At 40.5% G+C, this 15,915-nt stretch overlaps 2 protein-coding genes across 3 annotated transcripts; both read left to right on the plus strand.

Annotated features, from left to right (window-relative positions):
• Window positions 1-1,237: 1,237 nt before the first annotated feature.
• On the plus strand, window positions 1,238-5,513 carry cbx8a (chromobox homolog 8a (Pc class homolog, Drosophila)). The gene is made up of 5 exons (XM_037792066.1): window positions 1,238-1,631; window positions 1,769-1,812; window positions 2,791-2,856; window positions 3,443-3,509; window positions 4,452-5,513. Exons 1-5 carry the CDS (start codon window positions 1,563-1,565, stop codon window positions 5,304-5,306), a joined length of 1,101 nt encoding a protein of 366 aa, XP_037647994.1. The 5' UTR covers window positions 1,238-1,562; the 3' UTR covers window positions 5,307-5,513.
• Window positions 5,514-7,458: 1,945 nt separating this feature from the next.
• Window positions 7,459-14,978, plus strand: LOC119501071 (meteorin-like protein). 2 transcript variants are annotated; one of them, XM_037791154.1, is made up of 4 exons: window positions 7,459-8,712; window positions 9,362-9,795; window positions 11,928-11,987; window positions 13,279-14,978. In XM_037791154.1, exons 1-4 carry the CDS (start codon window positions 8,627-8,629, stop codon window positions 13,617-13,619), a joined length of 921 nt encoding a protein of 306 aa, XP_037647082.1. In that variant the 5' UTR covers window positions 7,459-8,626; the 3' UTR covers window positions 13,620-14,978. The 2 variants fall into 2 exon arrangements, with proteins under 2 accessions (XP_037647082.1, XP_037647083.1); XM_037791155.1 differs by having other exon boundaries at window positions 9,362-9,774; window positions 13,279-14,976.
• Window positions 14,979-15,915: the final 937 nt, after the last annotated feature.

Genomic DNA, 15,915 nt, shown 5'->3' on the forward strand with positions numbered 1-15,915 from the left:
CAAGACTAATATAAATAAATAATATGACTACATAATAGTGATAACAAACAATTAGGACAAGATATATAATAACAACAATAACAATACAGTAACTATATCAAATGCTAGATGTTCACACGCAAAGTTTATGCCAGAGGGGCAACTCTTTCCTGAGATTTAAAGGTAAAATTAGAAGTTTAACATAAAAATGCTGATGCAGTGTGTTAATTATTTTGTTATTTTCATTGTTTTAAAGTCACCAGAAGTCAGGAAACAAAGTCTCTGAAACTCTCAAAGTCTCAGACCCCTCCGCTTTGGTTTTGAAATCGTCCTTATTTTTCAGGTCACAAGGTTGGCGAGTATGCAAAACAACCACAGCCTTCAACTAAACGTGGTACACACAGCACAGATGACCAGTGATGAGGCCGGTCTGGGTCAAAATGCCAGGGCCGATTTGTTGTCCCAGTCCAGCCCTGTTTGTGAGGATGTTAATTTGATTTTTATTGTTAAATTATTCATGATTTTACAAAATAGACTAATTTTTACAGATGTGTAAATGTGTTCAGATTCAGATGTGTTGCGCATGAGGATGAAACCTTTTATTAAATCAGTTATTCTCCTCTCTCACTGATTTCATTTCTTTTCTCTTTTTTTTGTATGGATCTCATATAGGCTGTCAGGCAGTTTGTTGGTATAGTGCTACAATTTCACAAGCATTACATCAACTTTCTTTTTGACCTGACCTATAAACTCATTTTCACTCATAAAAACAGACTATTTGTCCCTCCTATATCTCTCTGGGAAATTAGAATAAAGAAGTAGGAAAATTAAAAGTGAATTAACTTGAAAGTTCAAATATCATCAGTGGCCACTTTAAATTCAAAATAAATCCATTAATTTAACAAATGAGTAACGTATTTCTGTTGTAATTTGGGCCTTGTGAGAGACTGGCGTTTTATAATAAGATAAAGGGATTATATATCGATTAGTCCCAACAGGCCCACAGGGGGACTGGTTTTTATGCAGGGATTTCTATTTGTGAGTATATCAATTTGATTTTTATTGCTGAATTATTCAGGAATAAATAAATGTGTTCAGATTCAGATGTGTTGCGGATGAGAATGAGACCTTTTATAAAATCAGTCATTCTCCTCTCTCACTGATTTAACTTTTTTTTCTTTTTTTTTTTTTTTTTTTTTTAAATGTATGTGACATTAAACATATTTTTTCTTTTGGTTCGGACCCTGTGGATCCGCTCCGTGGAGCCTGTGACTCGGCTTTGCCCCCATGCAGTAGTGCCATGCAGACATTCCTGTACAGCAGCCAGAACCAGAGCAGCAGGACTCCGCCTCTCCACTCACAAACCCGGAGCACGTAGCAACAACCGGAGCCAACGTGCTCCACCGAGATCCGTCCTACCGACTGACTGCGGTGCCTGGCAACAGACGTGATGACGTCCTCTCCAGATTGCGTATTATTATGGGATGTGCGGAATTAAACAACCCTGAAGAGGACATGCAAGGGGGAAGCCAATAATAATAAAAAGAGACAGAAATAAACCGAGGTGCATTGCATGGTGGATCATGGAGCTGTCGGCTGTTGGTGAGAGCGTCTTCGCAGCTGAGTCCATCATTAAACGGAGAATCCGACGGGTAGATATTCAGCGGCTTCTTCTTCTTCTTTCCACCCTACAGGCTGAATAATGTCTCCACATTACGCAACCATGTGTTTGTACTGCGCCTGTAGGCAACAATGTCATAATCTTGTTTTTCGGATCTGTTTTTTGCAGGGTCGCTGGGAATATCTGGTGAAATGGAAGGGCTGGTCTCAGAAGTGAGTATTTGTAGTATTTGTGAAGGACAGCGCTCCATCCTGGCTGCTCCTACAAACTGCACCACCTCGTTTAATGTTGTTTTAATCACATAATGTTCTCTGTGTGTTGTTGCGCGGTAAACTGTGTGGCTTCTGGCTCATATGCACCAGTTATGAGGTCGTAAATGAATCAAATCAGCCCACCATGATGTGTTGAAGGCTCCACACTGTGTAGCTTTTAGCAGTGGCTGGTTCACCATGCGTCACTGCAGCGCTACATAGTTGCTAATTGCAGCGCACGCATTCGAGAACTCTTTGTAAAAAGTGTTCCAGAACGTTCGATAAGATACATTGTTAAGAATTTCCCAGTAAAATAACAGTAAAGAACTGGCAGCAGGGTTGCCTTTATGTTACTGTAAAATTAACATTATTATACTGTCGCTGAAATTTACAGCTTTGTACTGTTAATAAAAAATACAGTTTGGACTTTATTAAATTCATAGTATTTTACAGTTAATTTACTGTTTAAAGATACATTATATAGCTTGTTTTTCCACCTTTCTTTTACATTATCTTACTGATTTGTTTTAATGCACTATTTAGGTTTTACATATATTTTACTAAGCATCATTTTTTTGCCTAGATGAATAGACTTAGCAGGTTACAGACAGTAATAGTCACACTAAATACAATTAAAGGCACTTGTTAAGAAAAAGGCTGTAATATACTTCTTGATACTTTTCCCAAAAATGTGTGTCTCTAGCTGCTACAAGCACAGAATGCAAACCAGAACAACATGTGAGTGAAGAACAATAAAGCTAATTCACTGATTTTACAATCATGTACAATGTACAAGCCTCACATGTGCAGATCAGGTCCCAGTAGTAAAAAAAATACGGCAGGAAACTCTCATTATGATAGCTTTATGTTACACGTTGTCATGAGATGCACCTTTACGCACGGTGACTAACAGCTCTCCTCCTTGTCGTTGGGTTGCAGGTACAGCACCTGGGAGCCGGAGGAAAACATCCTGGATGCTCGTCTCTTCGCTGCCTTCGAGGAGAGGTGAGGGCTTGACAGCAACAGCAGCAGCAGCATGTAGTAGTAGTAGTAGCAGTAGGCCTCTCTGCACAAACCAAAAAAATGCTCTTTTTTTTTATTTAAGCAACACATTTAGTCTACTTTTGCAATCTTTAAATCTTCATTTTTCGTAAAGGAAGTGATAATAAGTTTCCATTGGAGCGAGATCTTTTCGTTTCTAGTTCAAACAGTCGCAATGTGTGGTGCCATTTTCTTATCTGCTTTATTCTGACACGTTTATTTTATTTTAATTGAACTTATTTCTAATTAAAACTCCTAAAAACAACTTTGGAAAATTTGATTTCACGATTTAGACTAAATAGAAAATTTAATATTTCAGTTTAGTACAGCAGATAAACATTTAAGAAGAATGTTTTTTTTCTCACTCACTGTGATCTGAGATAAAAACATTAGTGATTAGAGTAGATGATTCAGAAGCCAGATGTTCCATTTAACCCGATTAGTGTTGTGATTGGATGTTACCATTTCAGAGTTACACAGATACAAAAAACCCTAACCCTATATTTTTCTAGATGTGTGATGTTTCTTTTAATGATTTTTCATTCATCAGGGAGCGCGAAAGGGAGCTGTTCGGGCCGAAGAAGAGGGGTCCCAAACCGGAGACATTTCTCTTGAAGGTGGGTGAATCATTTCCTGAGTATTTGTCTGGTTTTCATTTCATCTTCTCGTCTTACTGAGGCGACACAGATGGTGAGTAATTTCCATCATATAACAACTTATCAATTCTGAAACTGTTCACAAACTAGTGGGACGACAGATGCAACCCAAAGGAAACCCCTTAATTTACCCCCGTGGTTTTCACAAGTGTGCTTATACATTTAAACATCCTAGTGTACAGAGCAATGGTGACATGGAACACTCTGCCTGGGCATATCATTCAAGAAAATAGCAAAAATCTATTTAAAATATTATTAAATAAACATCTCCTAGCTGAACAGCTCTCTGTGTCTGCTGATATTTAGCTAACATCAAATCATAAAAGGTTTAATGTTGGATAAATACAAAGTCCCGTTAATACTTATGGTAAAAGAAGTTGTTGCTTGTTCTGTTTTTGTATGTTTTCGTATTTTTACATAATATGTCCAACCACTAATGAATCATATTTACCTCTGTACTCTGTGAATAGTATTAACTTGAACCTATAGGCCCTGTGTTGTGTGTTTGGTTGTGTCTTGAATATTGTTGTGTTTTGTTGCTGTCGCTTTTGATGTTGTGGTCATTGTTGGGAAAGACTGTAATGTGATTGTGAACTGAAATGTAGCCTAAACAGTTCAAAGTGATTTAAGTTGACTCCAGGAAGAATAGCTGGGCTTCAGCCACAGCGAATGGAGATCCAAATAAAAGATAAAAGATAAAAACATGCTTAATATGTTACATGAAGTTTCATGTATCTGATGTGCATTCCTCCAAAAATAAGAAGCAGATCAGCTTGAGGCCTTGGACGCTCCAACCAGATCTGCAGCTGCTTCTCTTAAACCTTTGCATTTCCTCAGGAGACTTCACATGTTCATCCCGGGAAACCTCCTCTCATAAGGGTTTATTATTTGCTCTGTCCTCAGGCCAAAGCCAAAGAAAAAGAAAAACAGTATGAGTTTAGAAGAGAGGCCCCTCCCAGAGGGATCCAGGTTTCCTATCCGAACCCAGAGCCGGTTATAACGCCGAGGAACCGGGAGGGTTTACGCGCGGTGGTTCCCACAATCTACCCACCGAGCACAGTCAACAGAGGAGAGAGTGTGCACTACCGGCCTCCAGAGCTGGAGAGGAGGCCCAGGCCGAGTCCTGCAGCACCAGCACCACCAGCTGATCTCACAGTCAAAGACCGCATCCCCAAGAAGAGAGGGCGCAAACCGAAGCTGCACTTGGATTACCATCAAGAGGACGAAGGCAGCTCTGCAGAGCAGCCGGACACCAAACGGAGCAGGTCTCTGGAGGAGGAGCACTCACACGGTTTGCCCAGACGCCTGCTGCATCTTCATCACGGAGAGACTTCAGATCACAGCCTCATGCAGCTGACCAGGAGGTTCCAGGAGGAGACCACGATAACACCCAAACAGAGACACGCGGGACTGTCTTACAGCTGCGCGTTCAGGCCAGATGTGCGTCCAGATGTGCGTAAAAGAGGTGACCACAGGACTAAATGTTTGATTCCTCGGCCCAGCAGCTCTGCAGAACACAGGAGACATCCAGTGAAGGAGTTCCTGCAACCTGCTGCTACACAGTCCGAGTCCATCCATGATCAGTCCACTGGAGAGGCCTCATCTTCCTCCTCCTCTTCCTCCTCCTCCTCTTCCTCCTGGACTCCCAGTTGCACCAGCCTGGACACTGTGACCGTGACAGATGTCACCATGAACTTCTTGACAGTCACCGTGAGAGAAAGCAGCACTGAGGAAGGCTTCTTCAGAGGGAAGAGATGAGGATGAGGAGGCCTCAGTGCTCCAGAAGGATGTAGGTCATCATCAGTGGAGGAGGAGGAGGAGGAGGCTATAATATATGCGTAAATAACAAGCTACTTACTAACAAGCCTACTGTAATACTATATTTTTTGTCTATGTAACTTTCAAAACGTGTACATACAAATATTTAATACGCTGCTGAGAAAATTAAAAAAAAAATGAAAGTGACATGAGTTTATGTTTTTTTTTATCATCTTGTTAAGATTATCCTGTTTAGTGTAAATCTTTTTATTACATTTTTCAAAGTACATAGAGTCAAAAACAACATAAGGTGCAAAGCATATCAAACAAGTTCATAAGTAACTAAAATAATAATAATTAAAAAAAAGTAAATACAACTATGGTGCACTACTAAAATAACATACATTTATACATCCATACTGTGTGTGTGTGTGCGCGCGTGTGTGCATGTTCAAACATATCACCATAGCAACCTTATCATATAATTTGTGTAATAATACCACAATATTAACTTTGCTAAAAAAATGCATCCAGCTGTTGATTGTGTTCCCTAAATAAACAGGAGAAAGTTTCATCCGAGTTTCACTCAAACAAACAAACAAAGTGAGTCAGGAGATTTTGAAGATAATTTCCAGTATTTCACTTTTTTTTTTAACCAAAACGCATCACGGTTTTCTATAGAAGGTTTGAATATTGTCCAACCTTATTAACAATAATGTTTGTATGCAGCTGTTTCACGTCAAATAATCGAAATAATCGATCTCGCTTAGAGTTTGTGATATTTTATTGCAGGAAATAAAATAAACTTCAACACATTTAGACGACCTAAATAAATGACCCATGCGTCCCTAATCTAAAATGCTTTATAGCTTTATTTAGTTTATTCTTGTAAAGGCTTTACTGTTGGTTGATAATTCCTGCTGAGCAAGTTTTTGTTCGTACGAATTATTCTAACAACGATTTGGAGAACAGAACTGAATTCATGCAAAAGATAAAATGTGCTCATTTGGATTTATTTTAAAATATGCTATTTTTCTGTTGTAATTTTGTATAAAGAGCTTTTCTGTCACACTATAGTAGATTATTAACTATACATCAGCACATCTTTACATGGAACAAGGAGGGCCTGATCTCAAGTTGAAGAAATCCTGCAATTAATTTGCATTTATGTTTACTTTTGTTTTGCAGTTAAACAGCTTTAAATCATATCTCATGAGAAGGAAAACATATATTAGAACTAAGAGGAGCTTTGTTGGACCTGATTAAGTCGTTTATTGCAGGTGAGATTACAGACTTTAAAGGGTTAAAAAGAGTTAGGCCTTAAAACTGACAGCGAGTCTATAGGAGTGAGTTAGTTTTGACAGTTTTAACTGTAAATGATTTTAATCGGATTACTTGTTGACATCAGGGAAGCTTTTGGTTGCTTTATGCACAGAATGAATCACAGGAAGTGTTTCCCCAAACGGTGACCTATCTGAGTGAGTTTATGATTTGAATTTAGAATTTTTTTTTAACTGTGATATTTTTAAAGATCATATAGATTTTTTCCCCTCACCAATGACAGTATTTTCTGACAGCATCCAATTTGCATCACCTTGATCCATGAGGCCTGTACAGTATATATGGAGGCTCCAGGCTGCTCTGCACCAATAAGAGGCCACTCCTCTCAGACACAAAGCCTCCATTCATCTGACTTATAGCTTTGTCTCTCTGAGACACATGACCTAATCTGACCATCCTAGGACTCCTGTGAGGAAACTCTGTCTGGCTTCTCTCTCACCAATGCAAAATCATTTTAAAAAAAAATTACAACTTTTCCATGTCTAAAATGTGTCATATACTCATATACCATATAAACATGCACTATCTAACTTTAAACATGCACTATCTGCAACCATCTTGGAAACTAACCATTGGCGCACTTTACACTTACTTTACACTATACATCCTATATACATTTACTTTACACTATACATCCTATATACCACTTTATAGACTTCACATATGCACATATTAAATTAATTTATTGCACATACTACATTTATTTATTGACGGACTGTACACACTATGTTCACCCATTCACTCTGTATCTTTTATATCTCTATTTATTGTTTTTATAATTTTTGTATACCTTTACCTCTCTTGTGTTTCACTCTGTTTGCTGATGTTGCTGCTTTGACACCTGAAACTCCCTCCAGGGATTAATAAAGGTTCATCTTATCTTATCTTATCTTATATTCTGCATTCATCTCCAAATGTTTTGTAAATAAGCGTTTATTTTCCAATATCATCCAAACTACCAAGATTAAGTGACTTGGGCAGCGAAGGCTTCTCCTGCAGCTGTGACAACATCTGGCCAAAATTCTCCATACGAGTGTAATTTACTCAAAGACAGAAGCTCAGGCCCTTTGATGTGATGCTTGCTGCCCTGGAGGATCTAAACCTCCAGAGAGGCTGCAGCCCTCTGAGGCCTTGCTGCCTGCCTGCTGACACGCTCTGCAGACTTTATACCTCCACAAGATGTCGCCACCAGCAAGACCTTGAAACGGTGCCAAATTATGTTCTCACAAAGGAGCCCTGCAGCCAGCTGGGTTAAAATGAAGTGGAAGCACTCATCCACAGTGGATGAATCATTGCTGAAAGCTGGTAACGTTTGAACTCATCTTACAATATTAGTGGTTGTTGAGTTACAGCCTCCTCCTCCTCCTCATGCATGAGTGCTGAAAGCTGCATGAGGACTACATTTTGTCCTCCAGATGTGAGGTCAGTGGTGCACTGCATCATCCCGCCACTAGATGAAGCTCCAGCACAGAAACACAGACACTTTTATACACATTTCCCTCTTTATTTTGTCTATTTTTCGGCTGGCCTACTTTTTGAAATGCATAAAGATGAGATTACCTGCTATGGCGCAGTGAGTGATGTAAAGTTTGATTCATGATTTGGTGATCAAATTAGACTCAATTTGATCATTTTTGGTTAATTGTATTTCAGTTTTGCTATTTTCATGTCGGATATAAAATGCAAAAAGTAAAATAATAAACCTGCCTCTCAGAAGTGGATGAATTACTGGTGTAAAACAGATGGCTGAAGGCTTTCAAACTGATTGTCTTTGCTCTCTAAAGAGACAAAGAGTCCAGCAGCCAGCCAACAACTGGATCAGTCCTAATGAGACAGAGAGGAAAAGAGGGAGTATCTAGTGAAGTTGAGTCACAGTGTCGCGTCGCAGCAGAGCTCTTGCAGTCTCCTCTCGATAACACACTTTCTAACCATGCACCACCGTCCACTTCTGTCTGGATGTTTGTCTTTATGTGGGTGAGATGTTGCCAAATGTGATTATTCTGATGTGCATGCTGGGTCTGCAGTTACTGCACTGTGCAGCTGATCTGTGCAACTGGACTGGAAGGTGAGGAACTTCTCTCATTTCTGCAAGATTATTGGCCTTTTAAAGAGGGGGATTTTAATAATAACTTAAAGTGCAAACATGGCCTTTTAAAAGGCAACTCTTCTAATGGTTTTACTGCTTTTAATACAGGCTTTATAGATCCGTTAAAAGCCATTAATTAGAACAACTTTTGGTTTACTAGGTGCTGTGGAAACGTCCATAAATTACCTGCAGACAATCTGTACAAAAATCCAAAGTTTACAGCTGCAGATTTGATGATTAAAAACCTTTTATTAATAACTTATTAACATTTATAACTGCAGATTTGACGATTAAAAGCCTTTTATTAATAACTTATTAACATTTAAAACTGCAGATTTGATGCTTATTAGATAGTAAGAAACACATGAGCATTTATTTATGAATTATCAGGCTAACATTTGTATCTGCATTATTATGAAATAGAAGGATAACTCCAGCCAACAGTTCTACAACCTGGCAACCTAAATTTTGTTCTTATTAATGGCTTATAGCTATAACTATAATCAAAAAGCATTAGTAAATTATGTATTAACCATTTATAAAGCAACTAGTAATAATGTGATCCATGCAACATAGCAATAATTTGAGTTTCACATTGATGAATTTGTTGTTTTCCCTGCTCATCCAGCGGTTTTGCAGCTGGTTTGGACTCCCGGATTGTGCTCCAGGTGCAGCTGCGGTGTACTTCAGGCTCTGTCAAGTGGATCTACCCGGGTCAGGCTCTCCGGGTGGTTCTGGAGCCCAACCTGTCCTCCTCCTCCAGGAGCATCACCACAGTCTGCATCCAGCCGTCTCCATCTCTGCGCGGGGCCAGTGTGTTCATCGAGCGGTCCGGAGAGCTGGAGCTGCTGGAGACGGAGGACGGGAGGCCCGGGCAGCAGGTGTTCTGTTTCCGGGCTGATGGACCTCACAGGCCGGCTATCTACCTCCAGTCCAGCCCGCTGAGAGACGGACTCTGGAGCAGACGCACGATGGGCTTCAGATACGAGCTGCTGGGCAACAGGAGAGCTGCAGCCACCGTGGGCCACAAAGGGCTGCAGAGTGAGTGGACCTGCTTTAATGGTACTTCATAAAGATCCATTAAAAAAGATATACACATTTGTGCACCATTATAAAGGGCTTAGTATAAGGTGTAACAAACTTTTGGGTTGCCAGGTTGTGTAAAATCTATTTTCTCTGATGGAACCATATCCTCCTGAGAACCGAGTAAAGAAAGAGTCTTCCAATTACTTTTTTGTGTGATTTCCTTCCTAGTTAGGGTTAGAAGAACATTTTACAATTTAGGCTTTTTTAACTTTATTTTTTATTTTACAGCATGTCCACTGTAGTAGTGGACCACAGGACCATTTCAGTGTGAAAAGACTAAAAGAAATGAACAGATTATGGCTGTAGAGTGATATTAAACCAAGAATACATTCAACTTGATTAAAAAAAACACATGCCATATCAGTGGAAAGCCCAGGATGTCCTCTTTACAATACACCAGGGGTTGATAGAGTAAGTCAAAAGAGTAAAAGGATATGCATGTGGACAAAATGTCCACTACAGAGGACACATGTCAATGGGCTGGGTCTCAGGAGGATATAACTATTTAACCTTTTGGAGAGGGGCTGCAGAGGATCATGACCAAAATAAATGTATTAATAGATTACCAATACATATAGCTGCCTTATGTAATGGATGAATATCAATAAAAGGGATTTTTCCACAATCTGGCAACCAAAAATATGCTCCTATTAAAGCTGCAGTGGTTAGAAAGGGAGCAAATATTATTGAAAAACGGTCACTATATCCTGACAGTAGTGCATGAGACAGGTAATCTGAAAAAAAAATCATGTGCCTCTGTGTCCTCCGGTGCTCCTAATGGCATCTGTAAGGTTTAACCGACCGGAGGAAAACAACCAATCAGAGCCGAGCTGGAGCCTTGCTATCTCTGAGCAGCTGTCATTCACTCGCGAACTCCGATCAAATGTTCAAACTAGGCAGCGCTGATCAAATATAAATCAATATTCTGTTACGTTAATGCCTATTTCTCCCCTCAAATGTTTTCAGAAACATCTTGTAGTGTACTGTTTAGCTGTAAAATGAGAAAGTTTGTGAACCAGATCTGTTTAGGAAATACCAAGCACCGCCCACCAGCTGGAGCACAGCCAATAGGAACGCTCTCTCTCTCTGAAATGACCTGTGATTGGCCAAAGTGTCACAGGCTAGATTTTTTAAAGCCTGAAAACAGAGCCATGAGGAGGTGCAGAAGTCTAGTTTTCTCCCAGAACACTTGAATTACAATATGCTGAAAGGGATTATTTGCACAATGATGCCAAAAACATTCTGCCTTCTGCACATTTAGTGGTTTATAACTGTTTCATGAAGCATTAGTGCATACAATTAAGCTGTAAGTTACTTATAAACCCTTTATAAAAGGTGTCTTATTAGAAAGTGGCTCCAAACATAAAGTTTTAAAGCCATGTAATGCATTAACTGTCGTGGAGCGTGAGGGACAGACCAGTCCTAATTATAGGATAAATAGTGGTTATTTAATTACAGACCCCAATCATGCTGCCTGGAGCATGCAGCTGCTGGTCAGTGGTGTGTTTTGTCTGGCTGTCTGGTTTCCATCGGGGGGGAGGACAAAGCAGCGAGGACAGAGCAGACCACGGGGCGGCTGAAGGGCAACGGGCCACGGGGCCTGAATTGAGACGGCAAATACTTTGCAGATTCCACAAATGCCTTTTCATTGTGTGTGTCTGTTTATTAGCATTTATCCATGTGTGCGGGCCGGTCCCAGTGCGGTGATGTCATCCTGTGTCCATAATAGACAGCTGCAGGTTTTTTATCTTTTCTGCATTGCCGGTCTGGCAGAAGAAGTGTTTGACTCCTGCAGCCTCCTGCATTGGCACAGGGGGTCATTCAATTAGGTGGATACAAAAGGAGTCAAACACGGGGTCAAGACCAGAGAGGGGTTTCGATGTGGTGGGTAGAGAGCTTAAACACAGGAGCAGCATTCCTTCATTTAACCCCTGGTTTCTTCTTCCTTTTGATGTGAGCAGGGAGATGAATGAAGCCGGTATGTGTGTGAAGGGAGGAGAAGTGACACCCATCGATCAATGTCCGTTACAGAGCTTTGGGTCAGGCGTGGTTTTGGGAGAGACTGAATGATTGACAGATTTTCTGTTCTGATTTTCTCTGCTTCACAGCTTCATGCCAACCCTGCAACGATACAGAACTCCTCATGGCCGTCTGCAACAGTGACTTCGGTGGGTAAACAATGATCTCTACTTTACAAACCCAACATCTGTTTCTTACTGTACTATACTATACAAACACACTGACAGAACACTATTACATTATCACTGCAAATGTATGTATATATTTATCATTGGAAATCAATTAACAACACAAAACAATGACAAATATTGTCCAGAAACCCTCACAGGTACTGCATATAGCATGAAAAATATGCTCAAATCAGTGTGCTGACTTGCATGTGATTATCATAAAGTGGGCATGACTGTAAAGGGGAGACTCGTGGGTACCCATAGAACTCATTTTCATTCACATATCTTGAGGTCAGAGGTCAAGGGACCCCTTTGAAAATGGCCATGGCAGTTTCTCCTCGTAAGTTTGGAGCGTTATTTAACCTCCTTCACGACAAGCTAGTACGACAGGGTTGTTACCGATGGATTCCTTAGGTTTTTATAGTTTCATATGATACCACTATCTTCACTTTAAAACTGAGCCCGCTACAAGAAATTAGTGGCGTTAAAACGAATTTTCGTTAATCTTTTTTCCAGTTCATACAACTTTATACGTCTGCTCTTCTACATTTATTTAAATAGTGTAAAAAATATTGTAATTTTTACTTTACTAAATTTATTTCACAGCTACACTCACTAGATCCTCTGTAGATTTTACACAAAGAAACGTCATTAAATATGATTTAGTGTCATAATTTATAACAATACCAATACAATATAAAGCAGATCAAATTAGCTCAACATAGACAAGCTGCTACAACGCTAAAATGCTGCTTACATGTTAATATTGCATCACTAATAATAATCCAAATATATATTAAACACATTTAAATAGCACACCTTTATGAGTACTTTTACATTTGATTCTTTAAGTAGTTTCCTGATAATACTTTTGTACTATTATGATTAGTAATCATACCCCTGAATAAAAAAAGATAAATGCTAAAAGCTGTTCTTTTGGTCTGTTGTGCGCCCTGAAAGCAGCAGCTCTGCTGGCAGTGAAGAGGAGGTCAAACAGATGTCGGGGGGAGCTGCAGAATGAGAGAGACCTGTGCTTTAGAGCAGAAGTAATAAATAGATCCACTGGGCTTCATTTATGTGCCTCAATCTCACAAACCTGCCGTGTTCATTTAACGATAAGGGAAAGTTGAGCAGCTAAGGTGTAAAAGACAGAAAAGACAGAAAATTTAAAATAACATGCAGGAAAGATTTCTACATCCAAAGTACACTGATTTTTCATTTAATTTCCTCTATGCAAGCAGTTTATAGATGGTTCTGCTCTTTCTTTCAGTGGTCCGAGGCTACATCAGGAATGTCTCCCACGACTCTGAACGCCAGATGTCGTTAGTGGAGGTGTCAGCAGCGAGGGTGTACTGGCAGCGCAGTGGAGTGTTTGAGCAACAGGCGGATGCCTCTGGGTCTCCTCCGTCCGTCCCATCGTCTTGGCGTGGACACATCCACACCCTCCTGCAGTGTCACGTGAAGCCCGGGGACGGAGAGTTTCTCTTCACGGGGTCAGAACACTTCGGGGAAGCTTGGTTAGGGTGTGCCCCGCGATACAAAGACTTCCTGTCTGTCTACCAGGCCGCCTGGGCAGCGCGTCGGAATTCCTGTGACTTCCCTTTAGGCTGAGGAAGTGTGTTGTTGTTGTAGCACTACACTGAGCCCGGACAGGCATCCTCAGCCCTGGCACTGTGGGGATCCCTGTAATGTTGTCATGTGCCAGCAAGGTGGCATCCAGCGTCACCAGCAGGGACGAAGCAATTCAATTGCTGGAAAAAACACACTTGGAGGAGCAGAGCAGGAGCAAACAGCAGGGCCTCCTGCTCTGAGGCTCAGAGAGAGAGAGCAGGTCTTTGTCTGCCTCCCATCACTGCCCTTCAGTCCTGGGACACTGAGAAGGGGTTGGGTTGCTGCTCCCTCTTTGTGCTTCTCCCCACATCAACCGTTGTTCACTTCGCTGGCTCTGTGTGACAATTGCCCCCCTGAACTAAAGACTGAAGCACGGCCATTCATAATTGCCACTTTGTCCTATTAAATAGGCTTGTACATATATGACTGTGATTTATATTCTGATTCATATGTGCTTAAAGGTGCTCTTAATAAACCGCAAACAACTATTTGCTACGTAAAGATATAGAGGAGTAATGTCTACCTGAGCAGAGAACGAAGTCACTCTCCCTTTGTGTGTGTTGTAATCAGTGTGCTTTTAGTGCATGTTTGTGCATGTGAGCGTTGCCCCACTGGCTAGCTCACAGGCCACCGCTCTGCACTGCTCTCATACGGCGGTTACAGCTGATAACGCCATGCTGATTGACGGTACCACTGCAGAAGCGTATAGCACCCACCCTCCGGTTCCCCCCTTCGAGCCACCGGCTCAGCTGTCGCCATGTTGAGAGCCATGCGGAGGCAATAGAAGTGCTCCCAATCTCGCATTTAGCGCCTTTAAGTTTAAAATCCTGTGTTTTGTTTTATAATAGGGAAAGTAGCTTTCCCTTACATCTGTTCAGTTTCCATATATTACAGTATACAGCCACTTTACAAATTTAATTCAGAGACTATATGAAATCTTTTAGTAATTGAGACTTTAGGTAAAAACTTAGCTTTGCTTTGCATTGACTTGACATACTTTAATAAATCATCTAGGGCTGTAAGTCTCTGTTTTTGTCAGTACAACTTGATATTTTAATATTTTAATTGTCCAAGGCTAGAAAAAGTTGACATCAAATCAAACATTTCCCCATTTATCTTGAGCATAAGCTGTTTTAATAAACTATAGGCCTTTGTGGATATCTGCCTTACAACATGGTGATCAGTGGCATTTGTTTCTTTTTATCATCAGATACAAATCTACAATTCATATTACGTTTTATATATATATAAATTTCCAACATAATTTGCAGATTTCTTTTTAATTTTAACAGACGATCTGGTCAGTTCATATAGCAGTATGTCTGGTGAAGTGTTTGGAAGTGAACAGAGCTCATGAACAGTGCATCAAAATCTAAATTTCATGAGGCCCTCCGGTTCACAAGAATACTCCGGCCCCTTAAGAGACCGGGTAAAGGCTTAAATGAATTTACACCCCCATTCCCCATCATATGCTGCATAATCCCTGTTTTCTTGGGGGGGAGAACGGGATTTAGAGCTGAAGTATCCTACAAGCTTATTTCGGCCCTTTTCCCTTCTGCGTCCCATCTTTTCCCCTGTAATCAGATTCTTATGATAATAGGATAGCCCGGCCATAAAATGAAAAACAAAATCTCTTTAGATGGTAAAAAGCTCTGAGCAGACTGAATTGGACGTTTTCTTTTGAGTTGTGTGGCCCCTGCACGGCCCGAGAAGACGAATGGACAGATGTGAGGCCCCAAAGCCTGCAGGATCCTCCCCCTCGGCCCCTCCCAGAAGAGGGGAACAATTAATTGACTTTTAAAGCGACTGCTTTCTTTTGCCTATTCCACACTTCTCCTTGGCTGAGCAGGGCTCACAAATTGGTGTGTTGAACTTTTTATGAGGACTAAATAGCTACCAATGAAAGTGTAAATGACTGTGTGGTGAATGGGGCCCACACAATGGCCCTGCAGTGACAAGGCCTCCAGCAGACATAATGACCATTGTCACGGCTGCTGTCATCTCGAAACCATCAGGGCTCATGAATCCAAGAAGCTATAGAGGAGGGCGATCCCTTCCTTTTACTCTCACTCCATCCACTTCTTGTCTTTTCTTTATTTTCTATATTCTTGTTATCATTCATACGTCTCTCTATTGCTCCTCTTTTTATGCATCTTTTGTCTTTCAGTTTCAGTTCAAACTTGATTTTTAGACAATAAATTTAAAATATCTCAGCCACTAAAAACATACTTCTGGAATTGTTCTGGAAAAAAAAACATTTTCTGAGTACCCAGAAGTATCTATAAGACACGGTTAA

The sequence above is a fragment of the Sebastes umbrosus genome, chromosome 14, assembly GCF_015220745.1.
Source record: "Sebastes umbrosus isolate fSebUmb1 chromosome 14, fSebUmb1.pri, whole genome shotgun sequence".
NCBI classification, from domain to species: domain Eukaryota; kingdom Metazoa; phylum Chordata; class Actinopteri; order Perciformes; family Sebastidae; genus Sebastes; species Sebastes umbrosus.